This window comes from Tenrec ecaudatus, chromosome X (genome assembly GCF_050624435.1).
Source record: "Tenrec ecaudatus isolate mTenEca1 chromosome X, mTenEca1.hap1, whole genome shotgun sequence".
Classification (NCBI taxonomy): Eukaryota; Metazoa; Chordata; class Mammalia; order Afrosoricida; family Tenrecidae; genus Tenrec; species Tenrec ecaudatus.
Genome location: NC_134548.1, coordinates 39,636,733 through 39,663,958, shown reverse-complemented (window position 1 = coordinate 39,663,958; position 27,226 = coordinate 39,636,733). Strand labels below are relative to the sequence as shown.

Genomic DNA, 27,226 nt, shown 5'->3' with positions numbered 1-27,226 from the left:
ATGAAGCTTGCTCAGAATGACTCATCAGAGAGGTGAGAAGGGACCTTAAATCCATCTTCTTGGTATTAACTGTGTTTTAGAGCCTTTCACTAAATTGTCTACTTCTGTAAATGATGTATTTTCATATCCTACTCTCAATGATAAGCACAGCTCTTAGCACTTAGAGATGTTTAATAAACATACATTAATTCAATTCTAAATACTTTATTTTTAGATGTTAGTCATAGATAACAATACTGTATACTATGATAGTTAGAGAATTCTCGAACGTAACTTACCACTCTTTATAATAATTTTTTGGCTGTCAAGATGATATGCTATATATGGATAAGTAGTAAGAATGCAATTATCCGCTGTTGCAGTTACTGGTAGAGAAAACCTAAAAGGGCAAACACCTCATGTCAATAAAATTTCCAGATACAGTATATACGACATTTAAAAAGTTTATCACATAATGAACTTTTTAATCAATAAACTTAATCATTAGGACATGGGTTAATTTTTCATTGTTTATTCTTTAAAACATATTTGTAACCATCAACTATATCTATTTGAATGCTGTTTTTTTTAATGTTACTTCAGTTTGCTCTAGAACACAGCTTGTAATTGTGTCATTTCATCAACACAGATCCAGGCAAGTTCACAAATACATATCCATGCAATTACATTCATATATCCATCCTTACATTCCTTTTCTTTTTTTTTCTTTTTTTTCTCCTCTTTTCTTTTTTTACATTTTATTAGGGACTCATACAACTCTTACCACAATCCATACATATACATACATCAATTGTATAAAGCACATCCATACATTCCCTGCCCCAATCATTCTCAAAGCATTTGCTCTCCACTTAAGCCCCTTGCATCAGGTCCTCTTTTTTTCCCCCTCCCTCCCCTTTCCCCACTCCCTCACATTCCTTTTCTATAGACTCCAAGACCAATGGTATCTAGCCTTGGGTGGCCCTACTGTGGAGGAGGTACTCAGGCCTCAAAGAAGGGCCAATCCATATTTGGGAGCTTTAACTTAAGAAGATCTGGTCGGAGTATCAGCAAAAAGAAATCTAAAATTATAACCCTAATATTTAAACAGTCATATTTTCTCAAATTCCTATTCTTCAGATCCCAAACATTTAGAACATACAGAGCTCTTTTGACTATACAATCTGCAAATCTTTCATATATTGATCTAACGATTTTAGATAACCGCTTGTTTTCTATTTTCCTTTTATTACAGATGCCTGAGAACAGATAGCAATGCTGCAAAAGGTCTTCAGTTAGTAGCGAGTACTATTAGCTTCCATAACTTGTATACTTTATCTCAAGGAAACACTATACAAAAATGGCAACAACAAATGGTAGCAAGCAAGTTGCTTTCCCTTGTGTGCCGGGATAGAAATGCCCTCTACCATTTTCTCTCTAGTATTTTCAATGACTGATATTTGCAAGTACATTGTCAGACCTTTCTTCTTAAGCAACTCTAGGTAGACAAACAGTCAAGCTTTTAGTTAATAGATACCCTTCTTAAGCGTCTCCACCATCCAAGGATTCTTAAGAAACCACTGTAAAATTGCATCACTATTTTTTCCATTCACAAAATATCTTAGATTATATTGGGCCTCAACTCTATGTGATAACTCTGTTCTTGTACAACTAAATTTTTAGAACACACAAGTGCTATATTAATTATTTCAGCCTTGCTTGTATTTTAACATATCAAGGTAGTTTTATTCATGAATTATTTATCTTCCATATTATTATTTCTATCCTTTTTGTGGTCACCGACCAATGTAGGCCTATCCTTGGTACGGAAGTTAAAGCACTGGTCTGAAAGCCAAACAGTTGGTAGTTTGAACCCACTATTCACTCCATAAGAGAAAGATGTGGCATCCTGCTTCCATAAAGATTTATAAGTTTGCAAACCCTATGAGGTAGTTCTAATCGGTCCAATAAAGTCGCCTTGAGTCAGAATCAAGTTGACCACAGTGATTTAACTTCAGCAAAAGTGAAATGTATAAATCCCATGTAATAATCCATATTACTTCAAATATGGACCAAGTCAAACCTGAAATATCATGAGCTGCCAAAGACTTTAAAGATATTTCACCTGTAATTGAATTATTTCCAATTCATTTCTGCATATGATATTTTCCATGGGGATCTCTTTCAGTGTTTATATTTATTAAAACTTTAAGTAAAATGCACATCCTGAAGATTACATTCCATTTCCAACCCTTATCATTCATTTCTATAAATCCTAATTATATGCAACAGATTATTATGTTCAGTACTAACTTTCACACTTGCATATGCAAATTTTTTCTTGGTTTCATTTGTTTCCTTCAAAATATATATAACATTGCAAAACGTGTTCATGGGGGTCCTGTACATACACCAAGAGGTAGTTATTGGAACAGATCAAAGGAGATGAGTGTTTTAAGATCTGGAAATGCGTACTTTTGGATTTATTCCTTTCAATGTATTTACTTAATCTGAGGTGAGCAAATCATGTGAGAACCTGGATTATGTGAAGAATATGGCATCCGTACTGGAGGAAAGTTTAGTAACAACCTGAAATATGCCAAAGACACAACGTTGCTTGCATAAAGTGAAGAAGACAAAGAATTTTCTATTGAAGATCAAAGACTGCAACCTTCAATATAGATTACACCTCAACATAAAAGTCCTCACAACTGGATCAATATGCAACACAATGATAAATAAGGAAGATGTCAGGGATTTTACTTTCCTTGGCTCCACAATCAACCCCCATGACGAACTGCAATGGGGAAATCTGCTGCAAAAGATCACTGTAAAGTCTTCAAAATCAAAGATTTCGCTTTGAAGATTAAGGTGTATCTAACCCAAGGCATGCTATTTCAAATACCTCATATTCAATGCCTGGTCAATGAATATGGAAAACAGAACAATTTATGCCTATGAACTATGAGATTGATGAAGAGTATTTAATATACAGGGGACTACAAGAAGAACCAGCAAATCTGTGAGAACTAGTGCAGCCAGAATACTCCCCAAAAGCGAGGATGGTAAGACTTTGTCTCATGTGTTGTGGACACGTTCTCAGAAGGGACCAGGCTCCAGAGAAGGGCATTGTGCTTGGTAAATTAAAGAGTCAGGGGAAAAAGAAGACGTTGTTTACTGGGATGATTTGCCAGAGTGGCTGCAACAATCAGTTCAGACATAAGAATGATGATGAGGATGATGCAGGACCTGGTTCTGTTTCCCTCTTTCGTACCTAGTCACTATGATTCTGCACATCCGATTTAGAGGCACCTAATATCACATATTTGTTTTAATCACATTCAATAATATAATTTAATATTATAAATTAGTTTAATATAAATATTTTTCCTATTTTGAAAAAGATTAAAATATTCTTTTAAGTTCTTCCGAAGAAACACATCTTTTAATAGAAAACATAGAATTTAGGCAATGCTTTCTCAGACATGACACCAATACCACACACTGAAAGACAGAAACATAATCATCTGTGTTTCCTCAAAATTAAAATAGTTTGGACTTCCAATGATAAGATCAGTAAAGTGAATAGATAATCTACAGACTAGGACACGATATTTGGAATTCATTTTTATGATAAGGCCCTTACAAATAATGACCATACAATTATGTTCACATCATTAATTAGGAAAACATAAATCAAAAGTTCAATGAAATATCCCTTCACATTCATCCCAATGACTGTAATTAAAAATAAATTCAGATAAGAATTATTTGCTAGGAAGTGAAGACACTGGATCATTTATACATTGCTATTGAGAATGTAAACCAGTGTAATCACTTTAGAAATCACCAACTTCTCTGACTCTGGAACTTAACACTGAAGTAGCTACTCCAGAGAAATGGAAATCTGACCCCCTGAAAGACTTAAAAATAGGGATAGCATAATTATTCATAACAGCTCAAACTATATTCAATCATAATGCTTGTAAGCATCAAAAGAATATAAATATTATATTGAAGAAAATGAAATAGTCAACATTCAACTTTTCTAATGTATAGTATTGGAAATACAGAAGTTTTGTCCTAATAAATTTGCTACCTTCCATTGAGGACCACACACAGCATGGACCTCTCTCTGGTTTCTAACTTAGTCATGTAATTCTTTTCCATACTGCTAAATTCTTGGAAGGGCACTATTCCATTCTAGACAAGGTAAAATGATATAAAAATTTTTAAATAACACAAATAAGAATACTTTTTATCTGTAATAAGAGAATAAGCAAAATAATGCATATAATATCTTTACTAACCACAAGCTTAAAGTTAAGGACATGATGACCACCAATAATGTATGAAACAAAGTGTGGAAAGTCTCCTCATTCATCTCCCTGGTCATTAGCTGCTGAGTACTTAACACTCTCATCACACATTTCTTTTTCCACATCATTAGTTTAGATAAGAGACTCTTAGGCTTGTCTGCCAAATTATTTTAGAAATCAACCTGTGAAGCTTCTCCGATAAATGGCCTGGTAATTACAGTATGTTGTCACTTTCAACTAGCATATGAAGAACTGTGATGGCCTGTCAACAAGATGTCAAGTGCCATGAGAAATACATTATTTATATATTTTTGTTCCTAAACTAAAATTCTACTCTTATCTGTACTTAGGCATTGCATGTTAAGTATAGTTCTATTAAATATGATTTTAATTTATAGATAGAGAAAGAAGAAGGGGTATAGCTCTAGAATGTGGCTCATAGTAACACATCTCTTTAGATTCAGAAGACAAAACCCCAAACCAAACAAACCTGTTATGGGTTAGCCAATTCCATCTATGGCAATCCTGTGCATTACAGAGTAGAACTGTCCCTCAGGGTTTTCTTGAACACAATCTTTACATAAACAGGTTATCAGATTTGGGGGGTTTTCCACACCATTTTGCTAGATGGGCTTGAACTGCCAACCTCTTGGTTAATACTGGAGGACAAACTTTTTGTGCCATTGAGGAACCTCCACAATGCAAACTCAAACCGGACCCTCTGCAATAGTCATATCCAACTGAAAGCAACCTTATGTATGATTTCTGGGAATTTGTAAGTCTTTATCGCAGCATAGAGTCTTGTTTTTCTTCTACAGAGAGGCTGGTGAGTTTGAACCGCTGACCTTGTGGTTAGTAGTCCATTGTTCCACAAGTTGGTGAGCTGCAAATTATATTTTGGCGAATGTTGCCATGGTAAGTGCTTGAACACTAGCTCAAATGTTGGCAGTTCAAACTCACCCAGATGTGCTGTGGAAGACAGGCCTGCTAATGTTTCCAAGTCATCATAACTTTGAAACTGTATAAAAGAGTCCTACTCTGTTCATATAGGAGTGACCATGAATTGTAACAAATTCAACAGCAACCATTAATAACAAAATATGAAGGGTTTAAAAAGAGTTAATCACTATTACTGCTTGGGATCAATACTTTATTTACATTTATAGTGCTGAAGAAACTTGAGAATTAAAAGATGAAGAAAAAGTTTCTGGACTGGGCCTTTGATAATTATTTTCGTCGTGAAAACCATTACCACTACATTAGCATTCAAACTTACTGCCATTGAGTCAATGCTGACTCATAATGACCCTCTGTGGGTTTCCAAGACTCACTGTTTACAGGTGTAGAAAGCCCAGTTTTTTTCCCCCACAGATACACTGGTGGTTTTGAACTGCCAGCCAGGTGTATGGCTGCCCAAAGCATAACCATTACACCACCAAGGTTTACTGTCTTTTGAGTGTTTGAGTGAGGACTAAATGTCAAGGAAATGTTTTCAAATGCTACAATTTGTTTCCGAGGAATTTATCATACAGCAGACTCCCTTGAAGGACTGTTCTAAAGTAGCTTAAACACCTCTATCCAATTAATAATTTGTAACAAAATCACATTCATGCATTCTTATTTACATGAAAAGAAATTATTTAATATGTTATTTAAATAGCTGATATCTCCCCTAGCTAGCACTTATATATCAATAAATCTATGGGCCGGTGAATTTGAATTTTGCTGCTGTTATAGGTCTATATATTCATAATGGTAGAATCCATCCATTATGTTGCAAGACACAAAACTGTCTCTTTCACAAGTATTATAAATTATTTTTCTAGTCAACGATTACATTCTAGAGTTTAGATTTATCTACTTTGTTTTCAATATATCAAATGGTACTCAAAAAGTTCGTGATCATAATGATACTTTTAACTATTTGCCTTTCAATATTGCAGGCAAAAAGGGATCACAAGTTCAACTACTCTTCTGTGGCCATAATCCACAATAAATGGTATCTGTAGCCTATAAAGTCAATGAACACTGATAATCCTAGGAAGTATGGTCAAACTAACTAAATAAGATCCCTAAAATAGATTTTAATTTTTATTGAAATATACCAATGTCCATGGAAGTCCATTACATATAAATTATATATGATTATCTTTAATTAATTTGAAGCATTGTAGAATGCTGAAGAGAACTACACCTCATTTTACAATACTTCAAATTTGTATACATTTTTGACACATCTTATTTGTATTAGACCCAGAAATATTTACATAGTCTTTCAATTTATGTGAAGAATCTTTAAATCTGAAAATCTTTCTCTAAATCTCTTTTCCACAAATTTGAACAAAAATCATTGAGATGTATATAAGGGTCTCAAAGTTTGTGGAAAATTGAAATTAAAAGAATGTAATTTTCCCACTAATTTTTAGAGCCCCCTAGTGTTTGTGTGTGTATGAAATAGCTAATTAATTATATATTTAATATAATTTTGTTAGTTAATAGGGTTATTAATATAGTGAATAAAATTAATAGCATTTATTTACATATATAATACATTATGACTACTTTTTAATATGGCATTCCTTAAGAATATATTATAATTATGCTCTTACTACAGTTCAAAATTAGGTATCTATGGAAAGACTGACAAAAATAAAATGTACTATCTCCTAAATATGCTGTCTGGAAAACTATATGTATTCTTATAATATTATATCTAATTTAATGTATAAATACATTTACAAGCATTTGTGCATATATACATATGTATAATATGAATGCATACATCATTCATGCTTTTGTTTTAAGTCTTTATGAGTTAACATGTGGCTCCAATGGAGTCCTGGAGGTGCAGAGTTTAAAGAGCCAAAATGTTCACCATACAATTGACTGATGGAACCCACCAGCTGCTCTGCAGGAGAAAGGTGTGGCAGTTTACTTCCACAAATATTTATAGCTATGCAAATCTGAGCTCAGGTTTGCATAGCTATAAAATATAAATTATTAATAATTAATAAACTATTTAATATAGTATAGAATCAACATTTTGCACATGCTGGAACCAAATCTAAAAGAGCTCCTCTGGTGACGGCGTGAACGAATATATATCAGTATGCTTGTTTTCACGACATCATTCTTTAGAATTTTATAAAAACTGTACTTTAGAAAACAGTTATGATCTACTTAAGATGTAAATTACATCGATTATTTTCAGTTATCTCTTAGAATATCTCATTTTTAAAATGAACATACCAAAATAATCTAAATATATCTTTTGGAACACTTTACAGCACTCTAGTGTAGAAGCTGTTTTAAAGAGAGGAGAGTATAGAGTAAGAACCGAGTAGGCCCTGCAAGTTAGTAAAAGGATAAACTTTCTCTGATCAAGCTCTTGTTCAAAACTATTCCCTCTACCATTTTGCCAAAATCCTGGAAGCCGCCAAGAAATATGAGCTTTCCCGAAGAAGTTTTCTTATAAATATGTCTGAGACCAAAAGGGGAATGACAACACAGCACTAAACAGTTCTACTGTAGTCTCAATTCTGCTGTGAGAATATTTTTTTAATGTATTAATAGCTTGATGGTTAAATATGAATAGCTGAGCAAATACAGGGGGTAGAGTTACCTGGGGACCTCTGGCATTAGAAAAATGTCTCATAGAGGAAGAAAACAGAAAATTCAGTAGAAACTATGATGTACCAAGTGCAATGTAAAACAGTCTCATCTCATCAAATATCCCAAAGTCATATTCTCTTTCTGGATGTTTCCATTAAATATAAAGCCAACGGTAAAAACAAACCAAACACAGGGAGTCTATATTACATTGTTTTGTTCTTCTTTTAAAAAATCAAGGAAACCCATCCAAAACATCTCTCCTCAATCAATAAGAGATTTGGAATGATTAAAAAAACAGACAGGTGTCTATCATCCATGAAAAACGGTTGCTAAATTCTGGAATATGGGCCCCCAGAGATGGAGCAGAACATGAGGAAGCAGCAGAGACTCTGCATATCCTTATGCACCACAATCTGTCAGATAAATAATTTGCTTAGCATATCTTTTTAAACACGAATTCACAGATGTCAGTGCATGCCCTAATAGTTATGGAAATGAAATTTCCCTCCAAAGTCTGGCTGAATTTAGAGTACATTTTGATCATATGTTTCCTCACAAAATAGAGAGCAGAATCAAAATATAAGAATTCTCCTAGAGTTTGAAGTTAAAATAGTTCTCATGGCTAGAGAAGGGGGCAATCACTGCTCTTTGACTGGAATAAATGCTGGATGTCAGAACACCACATGCCCAGTAGTTTAAGGAAGTACGAGAAGAAGATCATTTCAGATGGAAAGAAGACAGATTACATTGCAAAACCAAAATGGGAATCCGGAACCACCTATTGTGTTTCAGCAAAGCAGAAATGAATTCAACTTCCTGTTGATTTTTCTTTCTGAAGATTAGAAATATCATTTTATTGGGGGCTCATACAACTTATCACAATCCATACACCCATCCATTGTCTCACGCAAATTTGTACATTTGTTGCCATCATCATTCTCCAGACATTTGCTTTCTACTTGAGCTCTTGTATCAGCTCCTCATTCCCCCATGAACCCTTGATAATTTATAAATTATTATTAGTTTGTCATATCTTACACTGTCCGATGCCTCCCTTCATCCCTTTACTGTTGTCCATCCCCTAGGAAGGGGTTTATATGTAGATTTTTAAGGAAAGCATTATGTCTAGCAAGGCTCTGGGAAATGTCAGATTCCAATGTACAAATTCTCATGAGCTGGCTATAAAATATAATTGAAGACTCACCATTACCTGAGATATGTTATTAACATCACAGAGCTAATATTTGCTGATAGAGTCTAGTCTGGAGAAAAATTCTCTTAAGTATTATTATTGTTGAGTTTAGCAATGGTCGAGAGAACAACAGAAGGTGCAAGTGGAAGGAAAGAAAGACATTCATGAATAGAAAACAATTTGCATTTCCATTTTAATAAACTAAGAGAAAAGACTAGAATTTTAGTCAGCACTACAGAGTTATATTTGTAAATTCAGTGATACAAATATAAAGTATTTTATTAGCAAGCAATAGATAAGAAATACTCAATTAAACATCAAACAGACCAGTAAGTAATCACTGTACTTTTGGAAACCTCCCATTAGCTAGAGATAGATTATGGCCTTTATTAACAAGGTCACACTTTTCTTTTCAAATAGCCAGAATTTTTTTGAAAACGAGGAAGCATGTTTTATTTTTTAAATCATCATATTGGGGGCTCATACAACTCTAGTAACAATCCATACATCCATCCATGTGTCAGGCATATTTGTACATTTATTGCCATCATCATTTTCAAAACATTTTCTTTCTATTTGAGTCTTTGGTATCAGCTTCTCATTTTCCTCCTCCCTCTCATACCCTCCCTCGTGAACCCATAATAATTATAAATTATTATTATTTTTCATGTCTTGCACTGTCTGATGTCTCCATTTACTCCCTTATCTGTAGTCCATCCCCTTGGGCGGGGGTTATAGATAAGTAAATGTGATCAGTGGCCCCTTTGTCCCCCCACCTTTCCTTTACCCTCCAGGTATAATTACTCTCAATATTGTTCCCGAGGAGTTTATCTGTCCTGGATTCCCTGTGTTCCCTGTACCCATGTACATGCTCTGGTCTAGCAAGATTTGTAAGGTAAAATTAGGGCCATGATAGTGGGGTGGGGGGAGCATTAAAGAACCAGAGGAAAGCTGGATGTTTCATTGGTGCTATACTGCAGCCTGACTGGCCCGTCTTCTCCCTACAAACAACCCTTTCCTACAGACTGTCTTTAGCCTTCCACTCCGCACTCCCCCCCCCACCTCATTCACATTCTGATTTTTTGCTCTGGGTCTTTGATGCCTGATACCTGATGCAATCAACACCTCATGATCACACAGGTTGGTGTGCTTCTTCCATGTGGGCTTTTTCGCAAATAGCCAGAATTTTAAGATGCATGAAAAAGGTACATAGATTGGTCTATGGCTAAGCAACACTTAATTCACATGCAAATATAGTGTTTGATTATATTTCATTTCAAAGGATGGAAAAATGTCACATCCTACAAACATTCACTATGCCCTCTATATATATTCCGTCATCAGAATCCCTTCTCCTTTTCCAGCTAGACGTCTTCCTTTTTATTAACTATCACCACTCTAGTTTTCCACCAGCTCACAACTTCAATGAGGCACAACTCATCTAATTGTCCTTCAACCCTACGTTTCATCTTCTTTCATAGATATCTTATTCCTTGTTCTGGAAACTTATTAAAGACAAAAGGCGAAGAACAACCTATAGCACGCAGAGATTATAAAGTTTTGACTCCATGCATGGATGGATGAACAGAATGATAAACTGAGCTTGACATATTTATTTAAAATTTGTACAACTTAAGTCCACTGAGGAAGGGTATTGCTTATGTCGCCACTGACTAGGGAGAGAGGGACGAGACCTCAACCCAGTGTGCCAAGGCTTGAGGGCAACCTACCGGCATGTGGCAGCGATATGGAGGAAAACAGCACTGAAGATACAGCCCAGAGGGAGTGGCAGGTCTACCCAGACAACACAGGAACAAACTAAGAGAGAGGGAGAGAGGGAAAGGGAGGAGAGGAAGAGAGATTGAAAGGGGGGAGAGAGAGAGAGAGAGAGAGAGAGAGAGAGAGAGAGAGAGAGAGAGAGAGAGAACACCACATTTTGGCCCCCCAAGCTTAAAGGACGGCATACCTGCTCAGAGCAGCTAGTGCACAGAGCTGACTTTAGGGTCAGCCCCATCATGAGACACGATGTCCCCTCACTGACCTACAGCTCTACAAGGAATAGCACTGGAGATACAGTACCCAAAATGTGCCCAGACTGACCCACAGCAGGGTAACCCACGAAGGGAGTACAACAGAATGGCAGGGGGGCAAAGCAAGGAAGTCCCTGAGGAATTCTGAAAATAGGCCTCCACTCAAGGGCCAAGGCTTTGGCACTTCATCAAACCTGATGGGAAAATATTTGTAAGGATCAGCAGACAGACCTGGAACTATTTATAAAGCGTTTTATTTCTCCCTTCTTCTCCTTTTTTTCCTATGTCTATCTATAAAAGATGGGCAGGAAAAACAATCCCAAGGAGAAAACAAAGGGACCAGCAGTTTCGGGGAGACATGTGAGAGAAGAAAAGAGCGGGGGTGGGGAGGTGGGTTGTGCAACAACCTCAGGGACAAGGGAACAACAAGATCTAAAATTTATGGCGAGGAGGGAGTAGAATGCCTGGTGGGGTTTGATCAAATGTAATGTAGTTGAGAGGAATTACTGAGAGCCAAATGGAAATGTATTTATACATTAAGTATTAAAGTAGCAGACACACATTGGACACTCTATTCAAGCCCTCCCTCAACATAGGAACACTTTCTTCTAATAATCTGGCATTCTGTGATGCTCACTTTCCCTACACAATCACTGAAGACAAAATGGGTACATACGCAATTGTGGTCATGAAAGCCAATGGTGCCTGGCTATTATAAGATATAGAGTCTGGGGTCTTAAAGGCTTGAATTTAAACAAGCTGTCATCTAGCAGGGGAGCAACAAAGCCCACATGGAAGAAGTACACCAGCCTGTGTGATCACGAGGTGTCAATAGGATCAGGTATCAAGCATCAGGAGACCCAAAACTAACAATCAATGCAAACAAGGAGGGTGAGAGTAGAGACCCAAAGTTCATCTCTAAGCAACTGGACATCTCCTCACAGAACAAGGCAGAGATGAGCCAACCAGGGTGCAGTATAGCACTGACGAAACACACATTTCTCTAATTCTTTAATGCTCCCTCACCACACCCACTATCATGACCCCAGTTCTACCTTACAAATCTGGCTAGACTGGAGCATGTACACTGGTACAGATAAAAGCTCTGGACACATGCTATCCAGTACAGATAAATCCCTCAGGAATACGAATGGGAGCAGTAATGAAGCCAAGGGGAAGGTGGGAGGAGAAGGGGGAGAAAAGGGAAATCGATCTCAACGATCAACATATAACATGCTCCTCCCCACCCCAGGGGGATGAACAACAGAAACATGGATGAAGGGAGACAGCAGATGGTGTAAAATATGAAAATAATTTATAATTTGTTAAGCGTACACGAGGGTGGGAGGATGGGGGTTGGAGGGGAAAATAGGAGCTGAAACCACGGGCTCTAGTATAAAAAAATGCTTTGAAAATGATAATGGCAATATATGCACAAATGTGATTGATACAATTCATATATGGATTTTTATAAGAGCCCCCAATAAAATGATTTTATTCCACAATATTGGTAATGATAAGGAAGATAAATTTGATCTCCTGTCTACGACTGCTTTATAGTTATCAAAAAGGGTTCCATAGGTGTGGCGTTCAATCACTAATTAGCACAGAGCAAAGGAACCCTGGTGGTGTAGTGGTCTGCTAACCACAAGGCCAGCATTTCAAACCCACCAGCTGCTTCTGGGGAGTAAGATGAGGCTTTCTCCAAAGATTTACGGCATCAGAACTCCACAGGGACAGGGACAGCACAGTTCTACTAGTTGAGACAGTCACTGTGAGTTAAAATCAACTGGATGCAGTGAGCTTGAGGCTCAGAGCCTGGATTTGCTGGAAGCAGACAGTGGGGTTCACAAAGGCTTATGAGCAGATAGCTCTTGTGTAAGAAATATAGGGGAAGCATATTTTGGAGAAGACCGAAGTAAACCATATCTGGAATGGGTTGAGACCTTGGAAAACCTGGAAGGGAACTCAGAATTCCTGGCCTCAGACTTAAGTATCTGTGCCTTTAATCAGCATCTGATTCAGCATGGAGGTGCAGTTTTCCTCCTGGGTTTCAATTTATTGACAGGAAGCTCCCCTTAGCTGAAAAAGAACCAAGCTTACAAAGGGATGAAGTCTGATGACTATACTTCACATGGTCTTTTCAGCAAATAATTCCTTGAAAATATATGTGGGATATCAATTCTTCCTATTACACCCTAATCAACCTACTTTTATATTGATTTACACATCAGAAACATTAAAGACATGAGAGAATATTCTAGTACAGGAAGCTGCACAATTTAAACTCAGAACTGAAATATGCAAGGGGGAAAAAAAACTTTATATAACGGTTCCTGAGCGTCTCATTATACCTGAGGCCAATGATTAATACTCAGAGAAAAAGGGGCAAACTGGGGTCCCTGTGCTGAGTAAGTCTCACAAGGATGGTATACTGTATCATAGGAGCGAAGTGAGGCCAGTCAAAGGTCTTGAAAGACAGTGGGTCATTGGAGCTTTCTGGGTAAAGAGAGTGAAGAACTTGCTTTTAGGAAAGCATGTCTGCTGGGACCATGAAAACTTTGCATTGAGATCTTTCCTGGACCTCACCTTTTGTGCTTGCATCTTTCTTCCACCTGCTAGATAAAAGAATGTCCTTTTCTTTAGGGTTTGTGAGTTTTATCAATGATTATTGGACTTTTGCTCTGGGTGAACAGAGGAGGAGAGAAGGGGCAGGCACCCACTGACAAGGATGAGAGAGAAAGGGCTCTGTGGGATAGCTAAGCCCTGCACTGAGCAAAGAAGAGAAGCTGAGATTTCTCCAGGATGGAGCATGTATGGAGTGAGATTTGACATTATAAGTAGTACTCTTAGCTTCTTTGGACTAGTTATACAGCATAGGGTTTTTTTAGAACAGAGTGTGTGTGTGTGTATACACACACACACACACACACACACACACACACACACACACACACACATAGGCCAATGCCCCTTCTGGTCAGTACTGCTGAAGTGAAAATGGGATTTAATGGCCACCCACGAGTTCACATCTTTTCCCTAAATCAAGGAAACCCTTTGTTGAATTTACTTGGAGGACTAGTTAGAATTATACTGATTAAAAATTGAAAATGCTATTCTTAGTCTTATTTCCTCATATATAATTCTTATTAGTTCATCACTATACATGCCACATACTACTCATCTTTTACTTAAAGGCTGCAAATTTTTACCAGAGCATGAAGTCTCATCTTTCTCCCTCCAACCAACTAGTGGATTCAATTGCTGACTTTGAGGTTAGCATCCCAACACATAACGCACTTTGCCACCAAGACTCCTTGGAATGTTCAAGGCATGTCCAATTATGTAGTCATTATAAACTCCAATTACTTATTGATTACTAACTCAAGTTCTTATATCCATGGAAGGGGCAGATTAGTTATTCCATTGTCAGATAAGAAAACAAAATGCCAGAGGTTAAATAACTTCATTAAAGCTATCAGAATCAGGATTCAAACCAGGCAATCAAACTCCATAGATCTTGTTGATAACCACTATTATGCTGTGTTTCCTAAGAGCAAAGGTACATTTTGAACTTTTAAGAAAATACTTATGGGCAAAATCATGATACTTTTATTTGTCTTAACCATGTTGTAGATAGAAAACTATGGTTCTTCACAATTAGATCCAAAAGCATCACATAAATATCTTACCAATTTTTGTTGCCATCACCAAAAAGAATTTTAGTGAAAAATGACACCGGTTTGGATGATCTGAAGCTTAGTTGGCAGGGGATTTTACTGTTGATTCCAAATCTAGTTCCTTGAATGACTTTGCCTTTTGGGAACTTTACCGCAAGTGGAAAAATTTCGTCTTCAAGAACTGTTTCAGATGGAACCTGAATGCTAAGTGTCGAACTTCCACTTTCAATGAAAAAAGAGAAGCATTTAATCACTCAAACAACCTACAATTTAATGGATTTATATGTGTATCATATTTTAAATAAAAGATTAAAATCAATAAATAATTACAATATTCTCAATTAAACTATTTTAATATATTCTGATCACAATATGATAATATGTTCATTTGACCAAGAATCATATATAATCAAATATACCTTTTGGCCTAAGAGGGTAAAAGAGGAAAGGTAAAACTGCTGACTTCAATACACTGTGTTTTTAATCTGAACCATGATTTATATATTATTAAATTCATTGTTTTTAATCTCAACAATGACTTAAATATTATTGTCCTTAAGTATATTCTGGCAGCAAGAACACCCCCCAAATTATAACATTAGTAAAAGTTTTAATGCACATAGGCTAAATTTTAGTAACAGATGCATATAACTTTCCTTGGAAACTTCTCAAAATGTGAATACCGTGTAAGCACCTACATTCATACAGTGTATCATGGATAGTTTTAAATAATCACTTTTTAAAATATCACTTAATGTTTACATGCTATTTCATTATACAGTCATAGTTAATTTAACAAATCTAAAATATTTCTGTTTTTAAATAATGTAATATGCAGTATTTCATTTTAATATTTAGTTTTAAATCTAATTATTTGTCAGGAAGTCCTTAGTGCCCAATGTTTAACTATGCTATGTTGATTTATTTACTATTAAAATGATATATAAGGAGTCATATATCCCTAACATATATTTTCATTGTAAATTAGTATTTTGTAATATACTATAATGTATATAACATACTCTTTTAATAGTAGTATTAATTTAATCTAAAGATTGTTGAGCTACAGTCTTTGAACTAAATACAAGCTTTTCTCTTTTGTTGTGTTTTGTTTTTGTTTTTTTCATTGGTTTGTTGTTTTGTTTTAATTTTTTGCTTGGTTTTGCTCTGTCTTGTTTTTGTGCATATTTATATCTCCACAGGTCTGTCTAAATAAGATAGACTGGATGAACAATCTGGAGGAGAAAACAACGGGACCAACAGTTCCGAGGGCACATGGGAGAGGGGGAGGTGGGGGGAAAGGAAGTGGTGTGAACAAACCCTGGGGCAAGGGAACAAAAAGCGATCCAAATCGGTGGTGAGGAGGATGTAGGAGGCCTGGTAGGGCGTGATCAAGGGTAATGTAACCAAGAGAAATTACTGAAACCCAAATGAAGAGTGAGCATGATAGTGGGACAAGAGGAAAGTCAAGGGGAATAGAGGCAAGAGCTAGGAAGCAAAGTGCATTTATAGAGGTCTCAATAAAGGCATGCACATATGTAAATATATTTATTTATGAGGATGGGGAAATAGATCTATGTACATATATTTATAGGTTTAGTATTAAGGTAGCAGATGAACATTGGGGCTCGACTCAAGTTCTCCCTCAATGCAAGAATACTTTGTTCTATTAACCTGGCATTCCTTTATGCTCACCCTCCCAACACAATCGCTGAAGACAAAGCGGGTGAATAAGCAAATGTGGTAAAGAAAGCTAATGGTTCCCAGCTATCAAATGATATAGCATCTGGACTTTTAAAGACATGAAGGTAAACAAGTGGCCATCTAGCTCAGAAGCAACAAAGCCCACATGGAAGAAGCACAATAGCCTGTGTGTGATCATTAGGTGTTGAAGGGATCAGGTAGCAGGTATCATCATAACAAAAAAACTATATCATTGTGAATGAGTGGGGAAGTGCAGAGTGGAGCCCTAAAGCCCATTTGTAGGCCACTGGACATCCCTTACTCAAGGGTCTCAGGGAGGAGATGAGCCAGTCAGGGTGAGATGCAGCAACGATGAAACATACAAATTTCCTCTAGTTTCTAAATGCTTCCTCTCCACTCCACTATCATGATCCTAATTCTCCCTTACAAATTTGGCTAGACCAGAGGACGTACACTGGTACAGATAGGAACTGGAAACACAGGGAATCCATGGTGGATGATCCCTTCAGGACCAGTGGTATGAGTGGAGATAGCAGGAGGTGGAGGAAGGGTGGGTTGGAAAGGGGGAACCTATTACAAGGATCTACATATAACCTCCTCCCTGGGGGATGGATAACATAAATGTGGGTGGAGATATCAGACATTGCAAGATATGACAAAATAATAATTTATAAATTATCTAGGGCTCATGAGGGAGGGGTGAGGGTGAAGGAGGGGAAAAATGAGGAGCTGATGCCAGGGGCTTAAGTGGAGAGCAAGTGTTTTGAGAATGATGAGGGCAATGCATGTACAAATGTGTTTTATACAATTGATGTATCTATGGTGTTGAGTTGTATGAGCCCCTAATAAAATGATTTTTAAAAAGACAGATTGTTGAGCTAAATAACTAGAGAAAAGGTAAATAAAAATTTCAACTTGTTTTGGTTACACTATTATGACGAATTGATTAATCAACATAAGAATAATTCCAAGAAAACAGGTATGAATATAAACCTTTTACTAATTACCTAAGTGTCACTGGGAAAATCATTGTTGCCATAAATTTCATTTGATATCTAATAAGGAGATTGGGTTACATCCTCGCTACCAAACTCCAGACAAAGCTCACTGCCACTGAGTTGATGACAACTCATAGCAATCCTTTAGGACATGGCAGACTTACCCCTGTGGGCTTCCCGAGCGGTAAGTTTTCACAGTAGTAGAAATCCTCCTCTTTCTTCTGTAGTGGTTGATAGTTTCAAACTGTTTTGCTTGGTATTAGCCCAAATGGGTAAGCACTATGCCACCAGTCTCCTTTAAACTTAAATTGTGCTATGCCATATCTGATAAAAAACAACTTTTAACTTGAAGCCCTGTTTAAAACTTTTATACTATTCAAAAGTTGAATGACTAAATTAATAGATATCTTACACATGCTTTCCTGACAATAAACCTCCAAATTTACACAGCAGTTACTAGCAAAATATATTTTATTTTAAAATTCATGCAACTGCTCTTTCTTAAGTAGCTCCAGTGGCCTGGTAGGCTATGTATTGATCTGCTAACCACTAAAGGTCAGTAGTGCAAGTACAGCAGTTGCTCCACAAGAGAATACTCTTGTACAGATTCACAATCTTGGAAACTCACAGGAGCAATTTTTTTCTCTCCATTAGGGTCACTACAAATCAGCATCTGCTTGATGGCCGTGAGTTTGAGTTGCATACTCACCTGGGAACACTATGTCGATGTAATGAAGGTCTCTAATCAGTTGACTTCGAAGCAAAAGGGTGATTATAATGGATGGGGTCTGACATAGCAAGCAATATCTTAAGAGAAGGCTTAGCGATCAGAGGCAGAGAAGACAGGAAAATACTCTACTTCTGTTTTGGCCTTACAAATAAGATGCCATGCTGTCATGAGAGGAACAAATGTCTAGAATCTGAGAGTGGCCTTAAGGATGGAGTCTCTCAGAAAGCAGACAACAATTAAATGGTGTTGCAACCCTACAATTGCAACGAAATCAACTCTGTTAAGAACCTGAGAATTTTGGAGATCCCTGAGACTCAAGTTAGACCAGAGACCTAGCCAGTTACATTTCTGTCATTTTAAAACTTGAAAAAAACACAGCTAATCCAACCTGGATTTCTGTCCTAAAGAAACTGAGAGATGACAAACTTGTGTTGTTTTAAAATACAACATTTGCTGCAATGTGTCAAATAGCAATAGAAAAGTAATGTATTTCATTTTTAAGTTTGCCTTTGATGGAATGAAGAACCACACACTACATTTTTTAAAAAGAAAAGTCAATGAGTGAGATATACCTTTTAAAATTTTAATGTATACTAAGGCATTTTAATAGTTCTTTTAACCATAGAAACAAGTCAGACTTTTAAAGTTGACTAATACAACGAAGGCACAAACCAAAAAAGTATATTAAACATATTGCAAACCCATATTAATATTTACCTGAAATAATTCTGTGGTAAAATATTGATGTCCACAACAGTAGTCACACCCAAAGGAACAGGTGTAAAAAATACAAATGGTGGATCAAACGATAACTTGGGGGACTTTACTTCTCCAGTAATATACATTTTGCGGAAGCACACTGGATTATCATTTAAAAGGATAGGCACCTCTACAGTATACGTTTTAGGCATTTCTAACGAAAAGAAAGGGAAGGAAATAAAAAGAGTTTTACACAAATAAATTTGTAACTTAAACGTTCTTAAATATTAAAATGTACTATGAAAGGATACACTAGGGAAGGAGAATCAATTAATCAGTGACTGAGCTGCGGCTGCTGAAAAACGTAATATTTGCTGTAAAGTGCTGCTGAAATAATATTTTGAGGTGAAACTAGATGCAAATCACCTTAACATAGATTTCATTATTATGAGAAAATAAATATATCTCTGAGTAGTGCAACCTTAGTTCTACCTTTAAGAAACACCCAAATATTTTATTTTATTTTTTTTGTATATTCAGCGTGAAGACGAGTTCAGACAATTGCCATAAGGAGTACATAAACATTTTAACAAAAAGAATGCGGTTTCATCTGGATTGTTCTATGTAGAAAAGAATGCCCGGGAAGAAAAGACAGGAGATCCCCACATGGCACTATGAGAGAAAGAGCTCGTTGTCGAGAGCAAAACTCAACTTAAGAGGTTAAAAGCTGACCTGGAGGACATGCTCCATTACAGACTGTGGCCAATGGACTTTCAGTTCTAAAGCCCCAGCATGGTACCCCAGAGGGAGAAAATTGTGATCCGGTGAACGTAAATTCAAGCAGAAATGTTAGAAACCAAGCACAGGAAATCACATGGTCTGGCAGAGAGTGATCAGGGGTGTCAAAGAGGATATGATAGTACACTGTATGATGTATGGTCATGTTTAAAAGAGACCCTCAAGCCAGAAAGAAAAGCAATCGATTCCTTGTACTCACCAAACCTTCTAGCTTTCTCTATAGGAAATATTTCACTTGGAAAATCAAAGGTGGATGGAGAAGGAAGGGAGAGGCTGAAAAAGGAATATAATGAACTACTTGCTAAATAATGGCAAATGAGCCCTTGGGAAAATATATAAATTAAAATATATGAGATTGTCTTTACACTTTGATCTTATAAAACAATTCATAAAGTAACTTTTGTATTAAAATATTTTAAATCTCTAGGATGTTCACTTTCACCACTTGTACTGTAGGCTCTGGTCAGGCAAAATAAGTAAACAAAATGCATTCAGATGCAAAGAAAGAAGTAAAAAAATTCTATTTACAGATGATAATATCTTGCATTTTGAGAATTCTAAAACATTTCTAAAGAGAATTTCAAAAATAATAAATTAGATCAGCAATGGTGCATATGTAAGGAAAATATACAAAATCTATTTTATTTCTGTGCAGTAACAATACAAATGCAAAAAGTTAAATGAAGACAATTTGTAACACCATCAAAAAGAATATAATACTTAGGAAGAATTGCCAAAAGAATTACAAGACATTAACCCTAAAAACTACAAAATTTCCTTGATATCTATTTTTTCCTTGATAGCTATTTTAAAATATTGATGTAAATGGAAAGGCATCTCATGTATAATAACTGGAAATCTTAATGAAAATCTTAGAATCATTAAGTAGACAATAAACCACTAATTGATCTGCAGATTCAACATAGCTCCTGTTGTTTGGTTTTACATTTTTGGAGGGATGGGGGTGGAGGTCTGACAGTTTGATCCTGAAATTTAAAAATAAACGCAAGGAAAAAAGAATTACCAAACTTGAAGAAGAGTGTGGAAGCGCTTACATTTTCAGGTGTCAAAATCCACTACAAAATAGTATTATTTAAGACAGGTGGTCCTGGCATTAACCCTTACACTTATGATCAGTTGATTGGCAATAATGAGACTAAGACATTTCAATAGAGAAACAGATTTTTCAATAAATGGTACTGGAATGAAGCAAGAGCCTAACCTTATACTGTATATTAAAATGAATTCAAAATGGATCAAAGACCTATATAAAAGAGTTAAAATTATATTTTGCTAGAGGAAATTTTAGGGATAAATCTTCATGACCTTGGGTTATTGCAGTGTTTTCTTAGCTCTGACAATAAGAAAACCAGGGAAATTGGAATTCAGCAATATCAGAAATACTTTTGCTTCAGTGCATGTCAACCAAAATTGAGAAGACCAATCGTGGGACGAATGAAAATATTTTAAAACCATATATATCTTAAGAGTTTTTTTTCTAAGATATATAGCGAACATTTACAATTCAACACAAAAAGACAAACGACACAATTTTGAAATGGTAAAAGGATTTGGACAGACATTTCTCCAAGGGCTAGGAGCCATGCTGGCATATAGTTGAGTTATGTTGTTGGGCTACACACTGCAAGCTCAGCAGTTCAAACCCACTAGCCACTCTGCAAGAGAAAGACGGGGCTTTCTGCTCCTTAAAGAGTTACAGCCTAGGTGAAAAACAGAGGCAGTTCTACTCTGTCCTACAGACTCACTATGAGTCAGAAATGACTCGATGGCAGTGAGTTTGAGCATTTTTTTTCTTCAGAAACAATATATAAAATACATAATAAGCATACAAAAAATGCCAAACATCCTCGGTCATTAGGGAAATGAAAAGACCTTCACTGAGACATCCCTTCACACTCACCAGGATGTCTTTGGAATATAAAGAGAGAAGGGGGAGAGAAAAGAGAAGACAACAAGAAGGGAGAAATTGCTACCTTTGTTTCTTGTTAACTCTCCCTCGGCTCCCTGCTAACAATCCTCTTTCCGCTAGCCCACAGCTGTGTCTGGGTCTCCCGCCCCGGAAAGGCACTCTATGTACTCTATCCGTTCCCCTTCCTTCACCCTCGAAGTCACATTGGTTCCTCTCCAACACCAGAATCAAGATTCTTCAACATCACTGTTGAGATGCCTTCCCGCATGACACATTTCCAATAGTGCGATAATTATACTTGCCGCAATTATTCACTTTCAAAGGAGATATCTATTTTCCCAACTGATAAAGTAAATCTAAAATACTATAAACATTTCTTAGGATTTGGAATAAGTTCAGGATGCCAACAACACCACAAGAAATCAACATTAGTTTACATGTTTGACCAAATGTAATTTAAGAGGGAGGAAAGGGTGGGAAAACGATGGAGGATGGAGGGAGGAAAGATGAAAAAAGCACAGACATTAGAAATGAGATAAAAATATAACTTATGACTTTATGTTATTTAGAAAACATTGCAAAATGATATTTAGGAGGGAGGAACTTCTAGAACTAATAGAGAAGTTCAGTTAAGGTGTCAAAGAACAAATGAAATTGAAAATATATTCCTTTTATATGCCAATAACTAGTTAAAAAAGCAGAAAAAAATCACATTTGCAAAACTGATGCATATAAAATATAATTTTGATAACTGGAGAAACATCATTTGAAGTGCAAAACTCAGTTTCTTATTTCTTGAAACAGAAAACAATAATCTACAAATCATATAGAAAAGTAAATGCTTTAGCATTGCCATGAAATCTTTTGTAATATTTATTTTATAAGCGACACCTTGGCATACCAATTATGAAGAAGTATGAAGGAGCTTCAAGAAGTTTTTGAAAACTTCCATTCTATTTTTTCCACTATATATTGAATCCCCCTTGGCCTATAAAGTTGTTTTAATTGTTATAAATAACAGAATAAGAATGGACAGAAAGATCAGTAGACATGCTGTTCAGCTTCCCTGAACAGAAATTGCAGTCCAGAAACTGCAATGTTTTTTTTTGACCATCATCGCAATTAAATGATCATTTCTACAATATCTCTAAGATCACATATCAGCCCTATTCAGCTTGGGAAAGGACTACACAGGGCATAAAATCATGTGTTGGCCATCATTTTTGAGTAGGGTTACCACAAAATTCTAGGAAGAAACTTTTTAAGACTGTTTAAATAATTCATAAGCAAGAATTTAAACTTCTGTCCAAATGCTAAAATAACATATAAAGGGTAAATTTAAAATGTTTAATAATAAATATAGTAAAAATATATTTACTTGGTGAGAAATATAGAGAAATACTATATTTTTCATATGGCTTCAGATGCCCAGTCACTGCACTAAACTTGAATATGCCATCTTTAAAAAGTTTTCCGGTGTCACTAAGATCCAAAGTCCATCTGGTATTCTGTTTTGAAATGTTCTCTATAAGAATTTCCTGCTCAAAAAAACACACACAAGAAATTTATTAGAATTATAACATGCATTATACCAGTTTGTAATACCATAGCAACTTACTGGACTTGTGCACCAACTGAAACTATTCAACATGGTAATAACAGACAACATGCCTTTAAAATGATATTAGATAAGCAAAGAAGTATTCAAACATGTAAATAGCCTATTAAGGACTATGAACAACACACAGAAGATAGAGACTGCAGTAAAAAGTAAAAAATAATATTTATGCTTTTGAATGAGAATAGGAATAGAATAAGAATAGGAATTCTTAGTCATTGGTGATGAAAGAATAAAATGGTACATTTACTTACTCTGGGAGACTGACATTTTATGATAGTGTTAAACATAGACATACCGTATGATCCAACAATTTCGTTACTAAGTTTTTATTTGAATAAACTGAAAATATATGTTCACATAAAAACCTATTATTTGCATGTAAATATTTGTAAGATCTTGGTTCAAAATTACAAAAACTAGAAGGAAAAATACTTCTTTTGACTGATTAAAGAATAAACAAAGTGTGGTACAAGCATATCAGGGAATACAACTCAGTGATAAAATTATTGAGGGTATTAATTAAACACAAACACATGCATGAATCTTAAATATATGCTGCTAAGTGAATAATGCCAGACATCAAGGCCTACATATTATATTATTAAATTTACCTGTCATCTTTAAAAGGGAAAATTATTAGGACAGAGAAATAACAGTGGTTCCTAGGTATTGGTGGAAGACAAAATGACAGTAAGATGCTACGTTATCACCAATATAATGACTATGGCTTTTGTTAAAAGAAAATATTGGCATGGGTGTGGAGAAATGAGAACCCTATTAATTGCCGGTAAAATATAGTTACTGGGAAAAACGGTTGTTCCAGAGTAAGTCAAATATAGAACTATATATGGTAGTCACAGGAATAAGTATGGTCAAATGTGTTCCTCTATGTGTTTTTACCAGGAAGCTTCAAAAACTTCTAGAAATATTCCTTTCTCTTCAAATTTGATTTTTCCATGAACTTTTGGAACCCCTTTCATATTGTGTTATTTTGGAAAACAACTTTGAAAGATTTTCACCCTCAGCTCTCAGAGAAGTTCCTTTTACTGTTCTCCCCTAGGTTTCCTTTCGTCCGGGATGACTGACATTTCTTGGATAAGCTCTAAACAACTTAAGGTTTGATACTTTTTGCCTGGCCCTGATCTACAGCCTGCCTAGGGATTGTTCTATTGTTTGTACCGTGCAGGACAAGAGTTTCATCAGTGAAAGGCTCTTGCCTTGAAATTGACCATGGGGTTGCCCAACCCCACAGTGGTAGACAGAAAGGAGGAGGACCAGAGCAAAAAGGAGAAAGGGCAAGAAGGCCAAGAGGAGAGAAGCAGCAGAGGTGAGGAGCCTCCTAAAAAGAGCAGCCTCGAGGCCGTGACACTGAAGGAGAGAGGTCTTCCTGGCCCTGAGGCAGAGCCACTGATGATAACAGAAACCTGGTGCTGATGATGCAGCTAAGATAACTAACCAAAATTGCTACACTGGCTTTTGGGTTGGCCATTAGCAGTAGAGAGGCCGGGAGGCACTCATGGCAGGGAGGCTGGAGGCAGAGAGGTCTGTTCTGAGGGAAACGAGAGGCAGCTTGTCCTCAGATGCCCTGGAGGAGGTCCACATAGCTAGGAGGTGGCATGAATGGTGGAGAAACGGGCCTGCTGGCTGCTAGAAGAGCTGAGCGAGCTGTCTTGCAGTAAAAAGCGAGGGATATTATTTCTTCCAGGTCGTCCTCCAGGCTTTGCCTATAAACTTCCTGATCCTGCTCCTGAATTGCAGCCTGTTAATGCTGATCCAAAATTGTACCTTGTATGCGTTCTTTTGTTCTTTGAAAATTACATCTGATAATACAGTCTCAAAGACGTCAGTGTCCTTGCTCCACATAGGATAAATTTGAATATGTGGTGAGAAATAAATCATAGGAAATAGTTCAAGCCACTCATGGTTCAGAACAATCAACTCAATAAACAAAAACAAATCACTGAACAGTTGTAATATGCATCAGTTCTCTACACAAACCTGAGATCTTGTCACTTTCTTGGGAGGTTCCAAAGCGTACAATGGGATTTCAAACAATATATCAAGACTGGAAAATGCTAATGATTCTTGCAATACTATGAGAACAAAGAAAATGCACTGGTAAATATTAACAGATGGAAGTACACAGATATTTTTATCATACTTTTTACATGAAACAATTTGTCAACGATTTTTTTCTATGAGAGATCCCCAACTGGAAGATTACATTCCAAGTACTTTCAGAGTATTTTAGGTCACTACAGCTCTAAAGTTACAAGTTTGTGAAGTTGTCAATGTAAATGAATTACAAGTAGAATAGGAAAAACTCTTGAGACTATAAAATAGTATAAAACACAGAATATTTATCTAAGAAAAATTAAAAAATTAAAATAATATCCATAGTAGATCTTCTCGAAGCAATGTCATGTTCCATGGTATTTTAGCTTAACCAATCTAGACAGACAGAAGCAAGCAAAAATATAGAAGAAACAGAGTATGAGAATAAAGGAAAATATGTAGATGGTCTATAATATAAAATTTCCAATGTGAAAGTTCTAGGAGGGAAATGACTATAGTATGGAAAAGTAAGACTAGGGGTAATCTGAATACGCATGCCACTTTGGAGCAGATGCAATAATCTACCAGAAAAACTAATACTGCTTAAAAATTCATTGTGAATATATCACCTATATTTATATTGAGTATAAGTGTTTAGGAATATACTTAATGAAACTTAAAGGTCTCACAAGATTATAAGGTTATGACAAGTATATGGAGGAATATTTCTAATCTTAGAAATCACATCTTTTAAGTGTTTTTATCATGCTTCTGGAATTATGGCTAATTTGACTGGGGATGGAGGAATGTAGCAAAACAATAAGATATAGATGGTGTAGTAAACTAGCTTAACATGAGGACCTCCATCTTGTTTCAAACTACCTTTAACCCCTGCTAGCAGTTAGTCCCACCCCCTTCTCCTATTCCCTCTTTTGACTTCCCAACAGGACCTTGACTCTTCCTGAGATGTCTCCAAACTCTGCCTGCCCAATTAGCAAGAAATATACACTATCTTCCAAGACCCTGAATTGGCACCTGCAGCTGTGCTGTCCCCATCTCCATTACCCTGCCAACCTGATCAGAATGTATATCCCTATTTCAACCTATGAAAGTTTGGAGTTTTTTGTTCTGTTTCCAGGAGCTAGCCTACTCTGGTCTAGCTGTTTAATAAAGGATTTAATTAATAATATAGTGGTGTAGTTGAACTGGTCCATTTACAGCAAAAGACATTCATCATTTTTTCATGATAGAAAAATACTCAAAACTCAGTCTCAAAGTCAGTGTGCCACAGAGTAGATGCCAACTCATTACAACCCCATAGGGGAGAGTAGAACTCCCCCTGTGAGTTTCTAAGACTATAACTATCGACTATTAACAAAAGTAGAAAGCCCTTTCTCGGGCTGCTGGTTCCAACTTCCAACCTTGTGGATCACAGTCCAACATGTAACCACTACGTCACCAGGGGTCATTCCAGAGAAATGCTAGACAAGGTATATGGTAAAAGGTAAAATGGGTACTAGAAAAGGTCTGAATGCTTATAATTCATGCAATTTTCTTATATGTAGATGTTGTTATTTACATATCCCCAAGTCAGCTCTGGCACTGACTTGTGAAAAACTTGTGAAAATGAAAAACTGCCAAGTCCTGTGCCGTCCTCATGAAAAACAAAACAAAACAAAAGGTCTCTGGCACACATACAGAAAGTTGCATTTACAAAATGGCCAGTCCATTTACAAATTGTCGACTGAGAGAGAACCAGTGAAAATGCAAAGCCCTACCTAGCAACTTTCTTAAAAATTGCCCAAAATTGGAACCAACCAAAATGTTTTTAAATAAGTGAATAAATAAATTATGCAACATCACATACTATTTAATGATA

General features: G+C 36.2%; 1 protein-coding gene across 1 annotated transcript in view; it reads right to left on the bottom strand.

The window, feature by feature from the left end:
• The window catches only part of CFAP47 (cilia and flagella associated protein 47), a 222,767-nt gene that overhangs the window by 136,907 nt on the left and 58,634 nt on the right, over positions 1-27,226 (bottom strand). The window contains exons 23-28 of the mRNA XM_075538347.1: positions 25,291-25,385; positions 23,050-23,209; positions 18,962-19,157; positions 17,111-17,113; positions 14,825-15,028; positions 279-379 (exon numbers count right to left, since the gene is read on the bottom strand). Of these exons, the coding sequence (XP_075394462.1) occupies positions 279-379; positions 14,825-15,028; positions 17,111-17,113; positions 18,962-19,157; positions 23,050-23,209; positions 25,291-25,385 (759 nt within the window). The remainder of the gene's footprint in view (positions 1-278; positions 380-14,824; positions 15,029-17,110; positions 17,114-18,961; positions 19,158-23,049; positions 23,210-25,290; positions 25,386-27,226) is intronic.